General features: G+C 41.1%; 1 protein-coding gene across 3 annotated transcripts in view; it reads right to left on the reverse strand.

Annotated features, from left to right (window-relative positions):
- Nucleotides 1–1,383: 1,383 nt before the first annotated feature.
- APX6 (ascorbate peroxidase 6) overlaps nucleotides 1,384–15,509 on the reverse strand; it is a 98,212-nt gene continuing 84,086 nt past the window's right edge. For 2 of the 3 annotated variants that reach the window (XM_087372844.1, XM_087372842.1), the window contains 4 exons: nucleotides 15,365–15,448; nucleotides 15,043–15,164; nucleotides 14,867–14,936; nucleotides 10,811–11,014 (listed from right to left, as the gene is read on the reverse strand). In XM_087372844.1, the coding sequence (XP_087228970.1) occupies nucleotides 10,903–11,014; nucleotides 14,867–14,936; nucleotides 15,043–15,164; nucleotides 15,365–15,448 (388 nt within the window). In that variant the 3' untranslated portion in view covers nucleotides 10,811–10,902. Of the gene's footprint in view, nucleotides 1,521–10,810; nucleotides 11,015–14,866; nucleotides 14,937–15,042; nucleotides 15,165–15,364; nucleotides 15,449–15,509 lie in introns of those variants that run through there. The other variant, XM_087372845.1, reaches the window with a different exon arrangement.

Here is a 15,509-nt window from a genome sequence, read left to right on the forward strand (position 1 = left end):
CACAAGATGGAAGTGATAGCTTTGGTCTAGGACAAATAGAGTACTTCATCATTGTAGAAAGTATGGAACAAGCAAGGAGGCAGAGATTCAGAGAAGGAAGAGAAGGCAAAGAGAGGGTAGAGAGAAGGTTGAGAGGAGGGAGAGGTTGTGAGGAAGGTCATGATTGAATGCGAATAGTTTGGGAGGATGCTTGAGAGATGTTTGGGGGACTGGGGACACTTTTGGAAAATGCCGATTTTTTTGGTGGGAAAAAAATCCTCGAGATGTAAGGGCCACCAAGAGAGGACTTGGAAGGTAGGAGAAACCAATCAAAAGTCAAGGGGTTGAGTAAATGCCCCAGGTGGTGGTGGGGGAAAGAGGGAGGCAAGTGGGAGATAGTGGGGACCAAGAGGGGTCTCTTCACCAATGGGAGGATAATATGAAATCCTCCATTCTTTTAATTTCCACGCCTTTGCATTAGCTAGTTTGCCAATCAAAATATTAACGACTAATGCAAGAGACCCTTTTTTAGTCTAAAATTCACCTAGTGGCCTTGACTCTTCAACTCCAAGAGACCCAAGGCATCCTAAACACTTTGGAATCCAAGGAAAAGGGTCAAAGTGTAGTCGCAAACAATCAAAAATTTTGACCTAGCCCAAGCTACATGGGCATAGCTGTACAAATTTCTACTATCATTGTAGAGCTTAACATTAGTTTGGTAGCACACAGAACATAAAAGTGTCCTTTTGATGTTTTGGCAAAAAACTCACAATTTGATGTAGATGTGCTTTTTGATGATTCCCTCTCCTGAGCTTAAGGTAGAATCATAGTACTATTTCTTCAAAATAGAAGGAGCATAAAAAATCATCACATGTGATTACAAAATGCTCACAAATGTATGGTAACATAGCTTTTTACTCAGGCAGTATTCAATTTTGAAACTTTGTCTAGCATGCTTGAGAATAAAAATGATTTCAATGAGCTAGTGTTTTTACAAAATGTTTATAAGTATATCAAACACCTACAGGTGATAAAAGTTTGTTAAAAAATAATATTGACAAGATTGATTTAGCAAAGAACAAGAGCGCTTAGCCTAATGCATTGTATTATAAGTCGTATTTCATAAATAAGCATCTTCATATACTACACATAATAGCCACAAAGTGTCATATCTTAACAATACTAAAATTCTATCATAGGGAAAAGTCACCACAATAAAGGCTACAATTAAAAGAGATTAAGTTCTCTTAATCTCAAATATTAAAACACGTTGTGCATAAAATCTTACTTTTATAGTTCTGCATAATCCCATATACAAGTGTTCTACTTATAAGTTTTTAAAATTGGTATCACTCCTTCAAAATTAGAGGTACTCTATAATTTATATTTAGACATTTAAAGGTTCTTGTAATATCACTTAACGCTTGTTTCTTGAAAATAGCATAGATTACAACATAATGAATAATCAAAATAAGGTTTGAATTTTGAGTTCTACATGATATTAGGTCCCCTAAAAGCTCATGCTACTTCAACATGAGAATCTACAAGCCAAATACAAGACAAAGAAGACATGTCAATCATATCAACATGCAAATCTACTACCATGATATTCAATACTCTCAACATCATGTACACAATATTGTGTCACATTTATGACTTTCAACTCACTTTTGTGCAATCCACAAGAAAGAGGAACTTTGGAACCACTCAATAACTAGGCAAGGACTACTTTGACAACTATAATTACATCAAAGGGACGTTTTATCAACTTTGGGCCAATCAATCTTGACAATCACAAAACTCCACAGAAAAAACAACAATGTAAAAGCTTTCCATTCAAAGTATCAGATATCCAAGGATGGGTAATCAGATCGGTCTAGGGGAGTTGTTAACCCTATGGCAACAAGAGTCAAATCACAGTCTAATGCAACCAATATGAAATCATTATGCGTGTAGCATAGCAGTAAAGTTTTTCTTGTAATATCTTGAGCTTGAGTGTAAAGTTGGTGAATCTAAGAGGATAGGATAGCCAAAGTACTCCCTAGAAGAGATCTAAGCATACTTGAAAAATCATGATTTAGAGAGGGGAGCTCCATACATGTGCGTTGGAGAGAGAAAATCCATACACTTTGTGTCTGACAGAGAAACTCCATACATTTGCATCGGAGAGAGAAACTCCATACATTTATCTTGGAGAGAGAAACTCCATACACTTTGTGCCGGAGAGAGAAATCCTTACAAGAGAGAAAAGTCCTTACAAGAGAAAGAACTGCTTACACGAGAGAGAAATCCTTACAAGAGAGAGAAATCCTTACAAAGAGAGAGAAAGTACTTACACTTTGTAAAGGGATGGAAACCAAAAACATGTATAAATATCTCTCAATGCAAAGAAGCTCACACCCTTTGGATTTAGGTACATGCTCCCTCAATAGTATCAACATGTGATAGTATGCTCTAATATTATAATCTCTTATCCTACTCCTTTCTTCTCCCTCCTCCTCCCTTCTCTCCTTTCCTCCTCCTCTCCTCCTTCTCCCTCCTCTCACCCTTTTTCACTCCTCCTCAATCCTAAACCCCACGAATACGTGAAGGAGGCTAGCTCTCCACACTTCAACCTTATGACTCTTTCTGAACCATGAACTCTTTCTAAATTCTGGACCCCTAGTTAACTTTCTCAACCCTTTTTCATCCCTCCTCAATCCTAAATCCCATGAATACATGAAGGAGGCTAGGTATCCACATGTCAATCTTGTGACTCTTTCTGAACCATGAACTCTTTCTAAACTCTAGACCGCTAGTTAGCTTTCTCAACCCTACTTTCTTCTAAACCTTGCAACTCCTTCCTAAACCCTTGAATGCCTATGGAGGTGAGAACCTCCCTTATTCTTTGTGATCATTGCTTCTTTCTCACACCTAAGCACACACTAGAACTAGTTCTCTTATCTCCAAGCTCGAGTGTGCTGGTCACCTACAGTTATGTCATTGCTCGTTGTAGCATAGGTGTTAACAAAAGAAGCATACGTCCTCGGGTCGTATTCCAGTGAGCGGTGTAGGCTAAAGCATAGAAAGTAGTTCCAGTGTGTGCTTAGGTGATAAAGTAGCGATGATAGAAAAGAATGAGATTTGAAACTTTTATGCAAAGAAGTTTCAAGTTTCACCAAGATTTGCACTTTTTACTTTAAAATTCAAAAGAATATATGTATAAGTGTACTACATTATATCAATATTGTAAAACTAAAAAAATAAGCTCGATAAACTTTTGCTAAGATTTTATACTAATCTATAAGCATGGATTTGATAAAACATCCATGGTGCCAATCTCTAGAATGTTTCTTATCGCACGCAAGGTTTTCATGAAAATCATTAGAAAATTTTAGAAAAATAATTTCATGTAAAATTTTATCTAGATCTGTTCCCCACAAGGTTTTTGGAGGTTCGCGTGGAATTGTGGAGAATGGCACTAGTGCCATTCTTCACAAACCCACATGGAGAATGGCACTTAGGAAAGAGTTGCGGGGTGTATAGGAGGGTAGGGTTGAGAGAGCTAACTAGGGGTTCCATAGTTTAGAGAAAAACGTTCAAGACTAAGAAAGAGTTGCGAGACGACGGGGTTGAGGTGTGGAGAGCTAGCCTCCTTCACATATTCATGGAGTTTAGAATTGAGGAGGGGTGAACAAGGGCAAGGAGGAGTAGGAGAAGGGAGGAGGAGGAGGAGAAGGGAGGATGAGGAGGAGAAGGAAGGAGGCGAGGTGTTGCAAAGTTAGAGCATGCTAATACACGTTGATGGTGTTGAGGGAGAATGGACCCAAGGGGATCAAGCACATGAAGACCAAAGTGAAATGAACACTGAACCCTAATGAGTGTTAGATTCTTTGCATTGAGAGATATTTATACATGTTTCTGGTTTCCATATTTACACAAAGTATAAGTAGTTTCTCTCTCTTTGCAAGGATTCTTCTCTATTGTAAGAATTTCTCTCTTGTAAGGACTTCTCTCTCTTGTAACAATTTCTCTCTTGTAAGGACTTCTCTCTCTTGTAATAATTTCTCTCTCTTGTAAGCACTTCTCCCTCTTATAACGACTTATCTCTCTTTAAAGAATTTCTCCCTCTAACACACTGTATGGAGTTTCTCTCTTCAACACACAATGTATGGAGTTTCTCTCTTTGACACAAAGTGTATGGAGTTTCTCTCTCAGACACAAATGTATGGAGTTTCTCTTCAAGGCAAAGTGTATGGAGTTTCTTTCTCCAACGGAAATGTAAGGAGTTCTTGTATCTAGATCATGATCTTGCAACTATTTCTAAATCTTTTCTAGATAGTACTTTGGCCATCCCTATCATATTCAAAGTCAAGATATTATAAGTAAAACTTTGCCGCGCTATGCTCCACACACAATGATTTCATATTGACTGCATTACACTATGCTGCCCCATTCATCTACATCACCAAGATTCTTAAGCACCGTGAACTACCTTGTAGAATAGTTGGCTGCACAATAGTCTCATATCCCCTCTATGGAGGAAGGAGCTTTGTACCTTCTCTATTGGGTCCCATGGGCCATCTCCGGCCCCTCAAGGATGATAATATTCTTCTTCTTCTTCTTCTTCTTCTTCTTCTCTCTCTCTCTCTCTCTCTCTCTCTCTCTCTTCTCAACCACACTCCACATCCTACCATTCAACCTCTTCCACTCGTCTTCTTTGATGTTCCACTCCATTCCCTTATCTAGTTTCTCCAACTCTTCTATTGGGCCACCACAAGGGTCAAAACCCACACTTCCATACCTATCTTATTTTGATACTCAACCCCTCCCTCACAACCTCACCCTCTTTCTCTCTCCCCCTCCTATTTCCTCATTGTCACAAGTCTTGCAAACCCTCATTGTAGCTCTCACACTCAATCTCTTCCCTACTACCTCATTCTCTCAACACTCATCCTTAGCTCTGCATCTACTACCTCCTCTTCCCTACTATCTCATCCTCTTGCCACTCATCCTTAGCCCTGAATCTACACCCCCTTTCCTTAGCTAGGAGGTCCGACACAATAATGGTTCTCCTTATCTCTGGCTACTAAAGCTTTGAACCTCATTGTTTCCTTCTACACTATACCTCCCTCCCTCTTGCCTTCGATAGCTTGAAGAACTATCTATTAGCTTTTGTTACAGATTTGCTATTCGATTTGTGTGCAATTGTATGTATTGTCACATTAGCAATTTCATCGATGTTTCTAGCCTTGTGTATGTTAATGTTGCTTTCATGATTGTTTTCAAGAGATGTGGTATGTGTTTAGGACTATCAATGGGAGAAAAAGAGGAGTGAGAGTTGGATGAGAGCAACATGAAAGAGAGAGAGAGAGAGAGAGAGAGAGAGAGAGAGAGAGAGAGAGAGAGAGAGAGAGAGAGAGAGAGAGAGAGAGATAGAGAGAGAGAGAGAGAGAGAGAAAGAAGTTTATTAAAGTCTTCGTGAGACCGACTGTGAAAACCTTGGTACAAAAAACGATCTGTGAGGGTGAAGCTACTAAACGAGCATCCACACCAATGCAGAATGCAAACAAAACAAAATGGTAGTACTAAGTACTAATAAGTACAACACAGTCATGTCAGTGGGGTCGACTACATATCAATCTCATCATCATCATCATCAACATCATCAGGACATCAGGGTGGATGAGGCAGTGGAGGCAAGAACATGGCGATAGAGTGTAGTTAGCTAGTCACAGGTGTGCCCTTGGGACGTCTCTTGGTCATAACTATGCGTCTAATAAGGGCTACAATAACCCTTGTCGGTTGGCTCTGGGTCACGATCATGTCGAGGTCTCACCTCGTGGGGGTCCCTGTGCTCTGGCAGGAAGAACTCCATGATGGAGCTCTGAGAGGGTTCTGTCAAGGGAGAAATCTGCTCCTGTCTCCATGATCGAAGTAGCCTCTCACGGTGCCTGATTGCCTCATGAATGAAAGCCGCCAAGCATCTCTAGTATGGATAGGAAAGGAATCAAGACAAAACCCTAGAGCTATCTCTGAAGAGGCAGTAGAAGCGCCCTCGGATCTCATAGTAAACAGGGCACCTGAAGATGAAATACTCCTTCATCTCAACCTCCTATATGTCACACAATGTGCATATGCGCCTCTCCCTGGGTAGGCCCTCTGCTCTGCTGCTCTCGATGTGAAGTCTATGTGAAGAGACCCAAAACTGCCCCCAATAGAGATCCTCATCAGTGAGTGGGGTAAGTGGATTTGTGTGTATCTTGGTGGGTCAATGAACCCCTCCTCTGTGATATGCAAGTAGTGATCCCTGTAGAAGCTGAGCTTAGCAAGAAGCTCGCTCCGTCCCAACCAGATCCGGAATATGTGTAGTTATAAGAGATACTCGTGAATGACCTGGTTGACCTCACGTGATCGGAGGGGAGAAAACGGAGCGTCCATACTGTACTGGAAGGGAGGGATTCTATCCATGTGGAGCCCTAGTCACTCAAACCATCTCTTTGTGCGTGCATACCACCATCTCTAGTCCCCTCATATTGAGAGAGCCATAGAGGAGGACAATGCTGACCATGGTAGCTTGCTGCGTCCAGAAGTGTAATCCACATACTCCCTGACTCAGTACAGATACGTGATGACCTTAAATGCATCATCTAGTTGTAATGGGAATGACCCAAACTTAGCCTGAATGATCTGGTGAGGAATGGATGGCTTACCGCGGATCATCCATGATAGCATGAGAACCTGTAGCCGCTCCACACAAGCCAAGTCTATATCCGATAAGTCTGGCCCCTAGTAGGGGCTGCCATACATCCCTGTTGGGCGGACCAAGGAGTCAAAAAGCAACCCCTTGGTCCGTGGATCCTAAAATTGCAAGCAGAAGCACTGCCTCTCTAGTCTGGCTAATGAAGTGTATCCTATGCTCAAACGGTCATGCATCACGGGTCTCATAGTGAAGATTTGTCCAGAGAAGACAACCCCAAGATATATCTATGATGAAACTATCTCAACAAGTGACCCATCAGACGTGAACTTCTCCTGATGCATGACAGCTCAAGATGTGCTGAAGATAATAACCTTGGTTTTACCCAAGTTGATCTTTAAGTCATGGGACTCCCGAAAGGACTATAGTGTGTCAAGGTGTCTTTGGAGTCCCTATGCTGAGGAAGACAACAGAGCCACATCATCTACGTACAGCAATATCCGGATCAATGTGCTAGCAAGAGAACATTCCCCTGTGTCTCCATCACTGTCTATGTAGAGGCCAAACAGGATAAGGTGATAAAGGACACCCTTGTTTGACCCGAATAGTGGTAAAGATCTCCCCTGTCCACCCAGATCTTGCCTTGACTCTACCTAAGACTCTCTTGTAAAGCGCCATGACAGTCCAAATAATCTCCTGGTCATAACCCAAATCTTATAGGTGCCGGATGAGGTGAGCTCTCGAATCAAATGCTTTGCAAAAATCCCCAAAGCAACAGTAAACCCTCTACTTCCATGCCCTTGCCTCCTCGATGATACATCTGCGCATGAGAATGTGATCCATGGTCCCATGATCACGTCAAAACCCAGCTTGTTCTATTGCTCTAAGTCCTCGACACTCTGCAAATTGACTCACCTCGAAATCAAGCACTAATGCATAAATCTTGGACATGACATGTCCAATCATAATGGTCCTATAGTTCTCCGGGCTCATGGGATCCCCTGCCTTGTGGATGGGTGATATAGTGTTAATGGTCCACGTTCGTGGAAACCCCAAATAGACAGCTTCATTAAAAAGCTTTGCTAAGATCGGGGCTAGGAGGTTAATCCCATATGCAATGAACTAGTCCCTCATGATCCTTCACTCGGCCATTATGAAGTTTCATTACAACATCCTTCACTCCCCCCTTAGTGAAGAGGGCACAAGAAGTGGGGCGTGGTAAATGCGAGAGGTGAGGGACTGGCTAATCTGGGATGTCATATAGTATGCGTGTGTAATTATACTAGACCTAAATGTCAGTGAGTGGTGAGGGGGACCGTCCCTCAAGAAATCTCTGCCAAAAGTCCTTGTTGTTACTAAACAAAATGTTTAGTACTTCCTCCTCGTTCCCCCGAATGAAATCTAGTCTCCCTACGTACCAGTTGGCAATACTCGCATAGCGTCTCTAGTTCATTCAAAAGACTGTTTTTGGTTTCGAATCTGAGTTGACAGCGTAAAGCCTTATACTCATCATTATATCAACTATTACAGGGTACGGTCCCAAGTGGTCATGGGCAGGTGAAATGATTGGTGTGAGGGAAAGCGTGGAGGGCAGCTTCATGAGCGGGTGATCAGGGCAGTGCGGTCCTCTAAAAGAGGTATGAAGTCAATATAAGCGAGAAGTATGTACAGACGGCCTGAGTAAATAAGTGAGTGATCGCAGTTGAAGCGTATATCATGATAGGTGGAGTAAGAACTCAATGGGGTAGAGGTTGTTATGCGACGGGGAGTGGAAATGCTAAAGACTAGGTAGGTATGATCAGCCCCTAGAGGAAGAGGTACTACATTAAAATCAATGATGTGAGATGTGAAGGCAAGGGATCCCATGATGTAATCAACAACGCTAGAACCTCCCCCATGTGGAAAGCATGTTAGACCACCTGAGGCGGGCCATCTGTCAAGACCATTATATAGCATGCATCCTGCTAAGGTCCAATAGGGCCTGCCCATAAGATGTGATCGGACCTCATCTGTCAGTCATCGACACCTGTAGTATAGCTGTACCCTCAAGGTCAATATCTAGCAGTAGAATGGAATCATCCCTGAAGTCGAGGAGTGGTACCTAGTGGGCCCTTGTTCTCGCGCTGAAGTCCCCAACTAGGAGGACTTGTCTGTGGCTCGAGAAGTCGACAATGGACTAATAAAGGGTTGCAAATGGATATCGGATCCGGATCCAAAGAAACCTTGAATGTGTATCCCTCTGCTCTACTGAAATGGTTCCGAGAAGGGTGGATCTGTAAAGAACTGCTACTCCTCTTGATCCTCGTATCCCTTCTATATCTCTAGTCTCATTTTTGTAAGCAAACTCCCAAGTTACACTAACAACTGGTAGTGGGCGCTCTGGACTCTGATGTGTCTCTATGTAAATGACTATGTCTCGACTTGTGTAGGATTTCAAGAAGTTCTTTGGTTTTGACCATAAGGTAACATTACAGTTCCAAATGGAGCAAGATAGGGTCTCGGAGATCTGAATCTCATAGACCCCACCCTCCTATGTGGGAGAGGGGGTGGATGCGGCCTGTAAGAAGTGATCCATCTTGTACTACTACCCACTTCTCCTCCTTGCAGGCCTCATCATGCATATGTGTGCCAAACCAATGGATCTATGATGGGAATGAAGGCTTCCCCTCCAATAAGAGCCCCCAACCCATAGTAAGGTACAACAAAGGTATAAGATAGCTTGATATAGAATACAGAGGAAGTTATCTAAGATTGCATGGATACAACTATATATAGGAGATTATGAGACTAGGACATCCACAAAAGGATATGCATTTTTCCTTGGTCAAGCCACCATATCATGATTTTTAAACAAATAACCGGCAGTTTCTTTGTCTTCAATAGAAGCGAAGTATAGAGAACCCACAACAGGTGCATGTGAGGCAATATGGCTTCGAAGACTTGTCTGAAATAGATTACTTTGATAACCCAAAGGCAACAATATACTATGATTAATTGTATAACAATATACTATGATAACCAATTGACTCAAGCCTTAGCCAAGAATCTAGTATATCAATTAAGGACAAAGCACATTGATGTTAGACATCACTTAATCAGAGAGAAAGAATGTTACTTGGTGACATCATATTATGACAACAGAGAGAAGGGTACAAATACATTTACCAAACAAATCGAGAAAGAGATGTTCAAGTCCTTCATCCCCATAATCATCATCTTGAGGGAAGGCCTACTTTTGATCTTGAAAAAAGGTGTTGAGGATTAATCTCAACATTATGTATTCATATTGTGCATAGCACTAACACAAAAGAGTGCTAAAAACGCACAAGGGTCTGAATCCCTGACCTTAACCCTAAAGGGGTTTGTATATCTTGATTCTTTTCCACTGATTTAGTATATAGTTACTCTTCTTCTTCTTCTTAGTATATAGTTACTCTTACTCTTCTTCATTTGTGGTGTGCTCTCAAGATGATAGTACCTCACTTAAAATGCATTAAAAGCAAATATAGCCCCTTTCTAATAGACATTAGAGAACCCAATATGGTCTAAATCTTAAAAGAGATGCATTTTGCTAGGTTTCAATGGTAATGTATTAGATATGTATCCCACTTCTTTAAAATCGAGGCTCAAGTATTGCCCTTAAAATATCAAGTATTGTTAGGACCCATTCAAAATAATTTTATGCATACACATGTATGACACATGTAATTTTGTGCATATAACACATCATGTGTGATGTATGTTAAAGCAATGTCTTGTATATAGACGAGAAGTTGGATGCATTAATATATCTTGTTGAAGTTTCAAGATTTCTCCCTAGCCCACTTATGTAAAGAACATTTTTAGGCGAGTATGAACAATAAGAAATCACTATAAATATTTAAATTCACCTAACTTAAAGAAGCCTTTGTAGCATTATGAGTGCCATAGAAATGGCATAGATGCTTGTTGCTAAGATTTTGAATGTGGTAATGCCATTTTAATTTGTTTATACCATGCATTAATAAAAGTAAAAATAGTTGCATATTGTACAATCGAATGGCATTATTGGACAAATATAAAGAGAGATATAAAACGAGTGGAGATGAGGAGAGTTGTGCAACCAAAAAGACCTAAATGCAAAACTATGACAACAAATTGAACGGACTTTTCAAGTTTAGCCACAAATAGCCTAACACTTGGAATATAATTAGTTAGAAGATAACCCATGGCCAAAATAATAATCCTTTATATAACTAAGTACTTCATAAGCTTTGTCTTATTCTCCACATGGTACCAGAATCCACAAGCTTCGAGTAAGCTTTACTGAAATCTTCAAAGAATTTGGGCTCATTCTTGGCATAGTATCTCACCCAACTGCACACGAAAGAGTCATGACATATTCTTCAACAAATAGTTTTGAATGAAAGCATGGAATATCAGCATTAAGAAGGGTGCACATTGTCTCTCATGTCATCCTAGACAAGACCCTAAGGAAAGAGGAATGGAGGTAATCAAGGAATACATAACATCGATTCCTACTTAGGGCCCTAGATGGCACATGATCTGGTCTCTTAAATCAAGCAAATCCTAGGGTCGAGTCCAACGGATCCAGTCAACTTAATCTTGCCACTTACTGCAGTAGAATTTTCTAAATTTCTTGTGCATTTCCGAAGTTTCATCCTTTAAACATTGAGTCAAGAAATATAATACCCAAAGGAAGGCTGTACAGTAGTCCAAAAATGGATGTCTTTCTTGCTCATGATGTACAATGAGCTGTCTTTGCTACTTGACTGTTGCACTCAGAAAAAAGGCTCCTAGTCTCACTTAGATAGGGTATTGCAATGAAAGTGACCCCAAAGGCCAGGATCTTCCTAAGAACCAAGGAATATTGATTTATCTCACTCAATACAAATGATGTCCGCTCTTCCTCCCAATTTCCACAAACTTTCAGATTTGATCTAACAAACTGATATTACATTCCTGTTGTATATGAAAGTAGTCAATGATATGCAATTAATACCCCAACAAATATATACTCAACCTCCCTCAAAGCAAGAAACTAAAGAGCTTCTCATCCTTACATTCTATGCATTGCTCTCAAAGCTGAAATATCCATCCAATGTGCGAAATCTGGACGTGTAGTCAGGTAGACGAGAATTCTAGCGAGCTGAAAGTATGGAATCTTTGCATTCGAGCTTCACAATGATTCTCAAGTAAAACTATAACGAGCTTCTTAAATGCCTAATAACCTCTGCTTTCAGCCATGCTTGAACCTCCTTACCACCACATGTTGCGCAGAAGCTAAGTCTATCATCCTCCTAGCCTGATGTGTGAGGACAGTAGCCGAGATCCTAGTAAGGGTTGGCCTTATTGACATGTAGATTCGTCATTTTTAAATTCTACTGTAGTTAAGCTCATACCTATCCTATCTTCCTAAGATATTAAAGTGATTTTCTAGGCCAAATCATCACCATTTTAGGGTTGCCAGTCTCTTCATGTGTCCTGATTCTTAATGGCTCGTGTGGAGTACACAATTCAATTCTTCTTTCCCATATCTTGTGCTCAAATCCTTTCCTTGCATCCTCCCTCATAGTTGTGCCCAAATCCTCTCCTTGCATCCTCCCTCGTAGTTGTGTAGGTTCTGCTGCACAAAGATACTCATCTGCTTGCATACAAATACATATAGTAACTGCCAATTGTGGACCTCTTGCGGGTTAGTCACCAATTTTTCAGATTGGAGCAGCCTATTTTCATCCTTGCATGTCAGCAAATGAGCGGTCGCTTGTGTGAGCTTTTCAGTTTCTTGCAATCATGGCTTGGAGTGCAGAGATCTTTGACTCCATGAAAATTGAGGATAAGTTGGATTGATTGGCATTGGTGGGACCATTAAAGACACTCCATTCTTCTTTATCACCCATAAGTCCTATTCCTTTGTATTTGTTAGAAACTTGAGCACTTCAGTCAGAGATGTCTCTTCTCGTATCTCCTTTGAATATCATTGTTGCAGAAGGAGCTGAGAGCCTCCAATTTTTCAGTGATATTAATGCCCATGAGTAGGCATTTGAATTCAGGTTTTTACAAAAGAGACATGCAATTACGGACATAAGCATGGACACTTCATTCCGAAACACAAAGAAAGAATTGCAAATGAAAAGAAGTAGGCACTAGCAGTAGATGTGGGGATTTTGTTTTAGAAAAGGCACATAATCCTGACCTGGCTCCCATGCTCGCTTTGTGCAGGGCATGGTCCATCTACTCCAGGTGCTGGGACAGTTCATGAGCATGTTTTTTTAATGCTCCATTTGCAAAATGGTAGAGCTAGTACTTTAGATACACATGGTGCTTCTTTTGTTGCCCATGATAAGGCACATGCTACTTGATTCCTGGAGTCTGATTTCACACACATAACTCTTAGGAAGGACTGGTTTGTTAGCCTTCTTAACCTGTGCATGACAGAAGGATGTAGTCTGACAAAAAGGGCACTAATGGTATGACGAAGTATTGGTGAATTACCAAGTAGTAAAATCCAGTTCATCAATGTGTACAGTACTCGCCAAAATTAAGAAGAAATTGATGTCTGTGTCCAATTGTAAAACAGCAGATGGTGGTTGAGTTTAATGATGACAAGTACAAAAGTGAAGCCCTTCAGTGCAGAGGAATGGTCCCTATACATGGAATGATGACAAGATAAAAAGTGAAGACCTTCAAAGAGCTAAAATGACCCATATATAGAGGAATGGGCCCTATACATGGTGCAGAGTAAGGGGGGCTATTCAAGCTAGATGCTGAGCCTGTAGTTCAGTTAGCACTGATAGAATCAGACATTCACCTGTGCACTTTGGACGATATTCCAGTAACTGAAGTTCATTATTCATGCAAAAACATGACATGGTGGAGCACCCACCTAACATAGAATAATCCAGTCACTTTGTCACAGTCGGGAAGTTGCCAAGTGTTTTCCTCCAAGTATGAATAGTGAGATCTAAACTTCAGTTGCTCATATATCTAGATGAATCCATGAATTCAGTTGCACAGTCATGTGGTAGGGTCCAAGAACAGTCCTACAAGTTCTCCTATGAAAGAAAATGTAAAAGTGTTCTCCTCCTTATCAAGAGCTCAAATCAAATTAAAGTGGATGCAAATGCAAGATACCCAATACTGACAAAGGAGGAGAATATATTTCTCATGCCTTCAAGTATTGGATACTGCCCTGTCTGTTATCAAAAGATGATTATTCTGCAGAGCAATAATGACTTTTTAAACCCATGCCAGTCAGTTCGAAGAAATGCCCAGCATGGGAAAATGGAGACTTGGAGAGGAGAGCTCACCTTCCAAAGCGAGTGAAAGACCTGGAGCTTGTAAATTGATGCCCGGAGGAAAGAGAGAGCACCAAGCCTAGGCAATTGGGTCGCTTTGGTAGGGGTGAGGCCAGGAGCAGAGAGCTCACCAAGATGATCCCTTCGGCCACCATGTTGATCCTTTAGAGAAGCATATCATCTTGTTCTTTTCATTGCATCCCATGATGGCATAGCCTCTTTTGTGTGGTCCGGTCTTCTCTTGGCCTCAGCAATCTAGGCGGAGAAACCAAGTTCCCAGCCCAACTCGCCTCTCAAGAAGATATTTCACTGTGTTCACAATCCCCCACTGACAAAGGACACAGCCACACCATGCAAATCAAGATATTTCCTTTAAGCAATGGCACGTACTTGAACTGCTGCAGAACAACTGCCAGCCCTCAAATGCAAGAGGTACGTGACGAGGCAAGAGGCTCGATATTAAAAATTATGTAAGTGGGGATGGAAGACTGAGATTCTAAGCAGCTCCACTAAGGCATACGCCAAAGGGCTCTACTCCTATCTTTATGTGATGAGATTGAAGTTAGAACTGCCTAGGTTTGCCAGGATCCCTACATTGGAGTGGCCTGATTCCCAAATGGCTGCATAAATCATTCAGACACCACACTTCTCAAGGTACATTAATCAGATCAAGTCAGCAGAAAGTTCTCTTTGCCGACACGAGTTGCATATACTCCATGCTCCTATATATGGAAATTTTTTTGTTGAGGGGGAGCAGAAAATCTGAACCTGACAGCCTACTCCACTATGATTATGGTGGTGAGTGCCCCATGGCTCACGTTGATGTATTTGCTTAAACGCTTGGGAAACAGTTTATTAAAAGGCATATCTTTAAGCGAGCACCAAAACCTTTAAAGGGCAAAATGCACACCTGAGGCATTCATCATCATCTACTAAGGTTCGGTCAGAGGGAAGTCCAACCATTGAAGCCATTTCATCACCTGTAGGACACAATGAAGTCATCTAACAAGACGTGGCCATATGTTGAATTCTAAAGGAGCACGATTTCAAACATAAATTCAAAAAGTTTGAGAAATGTCTACGCACCACTCTGAACCCAGGGCTTCTGCAAGAGGACTTTGAAGTAGGAATTGTCAAAGACCAAAGGGTTCCCAAATCCTTTATTGCCAAGCGTATGGGCACCAGACAATACAACTAACTCCTGTGTCCTACCAGCATAAGCAAAAGATATGTGTAAGGATTTAAAAAGCAAACAATTTGAACTATGGACTCAGTTTAGCTTTGCAACCAGGCATTAAGGAGATTCATTCATGGAAAATCAGGGCCTCAGCAAAATAAGAAACAGAAAGGAGCAGTTTCGTTTTTTAACAGGACAGTAGTAAGAAGTATAGGAAGGGTCTCGTTATACTTGAATCCTTTTCTAAAGAAGTTTTCCTTGAGGCTTGAAGCATTCAAAGACTCTGATGGGAGCTCTCCCTCAGGATCTGAAGAGCTGCAAACACAAAACCATCATTGCACATCAGTCCGAAGTTTTGTCAATGCTGAGACTTTCA

The sequence above is a fragment of the Dipteris shenzhenensis genome, chromosome 3, assembly GCF_047967505.1.
Source record: "Dipteris shenzhenensis isolate YYH24624 ecotype China chromosome 3, Dip_SZ_1.0, whole genome shotgun sequence".
Classification (NCBI taxonomy): Eukaryota; Viridiplantae; Streptophyta; class Polypodiopsida; order Gleicheniales; family Dipteridaceae; genus Dipteris; species Dipteris shenzhenensis.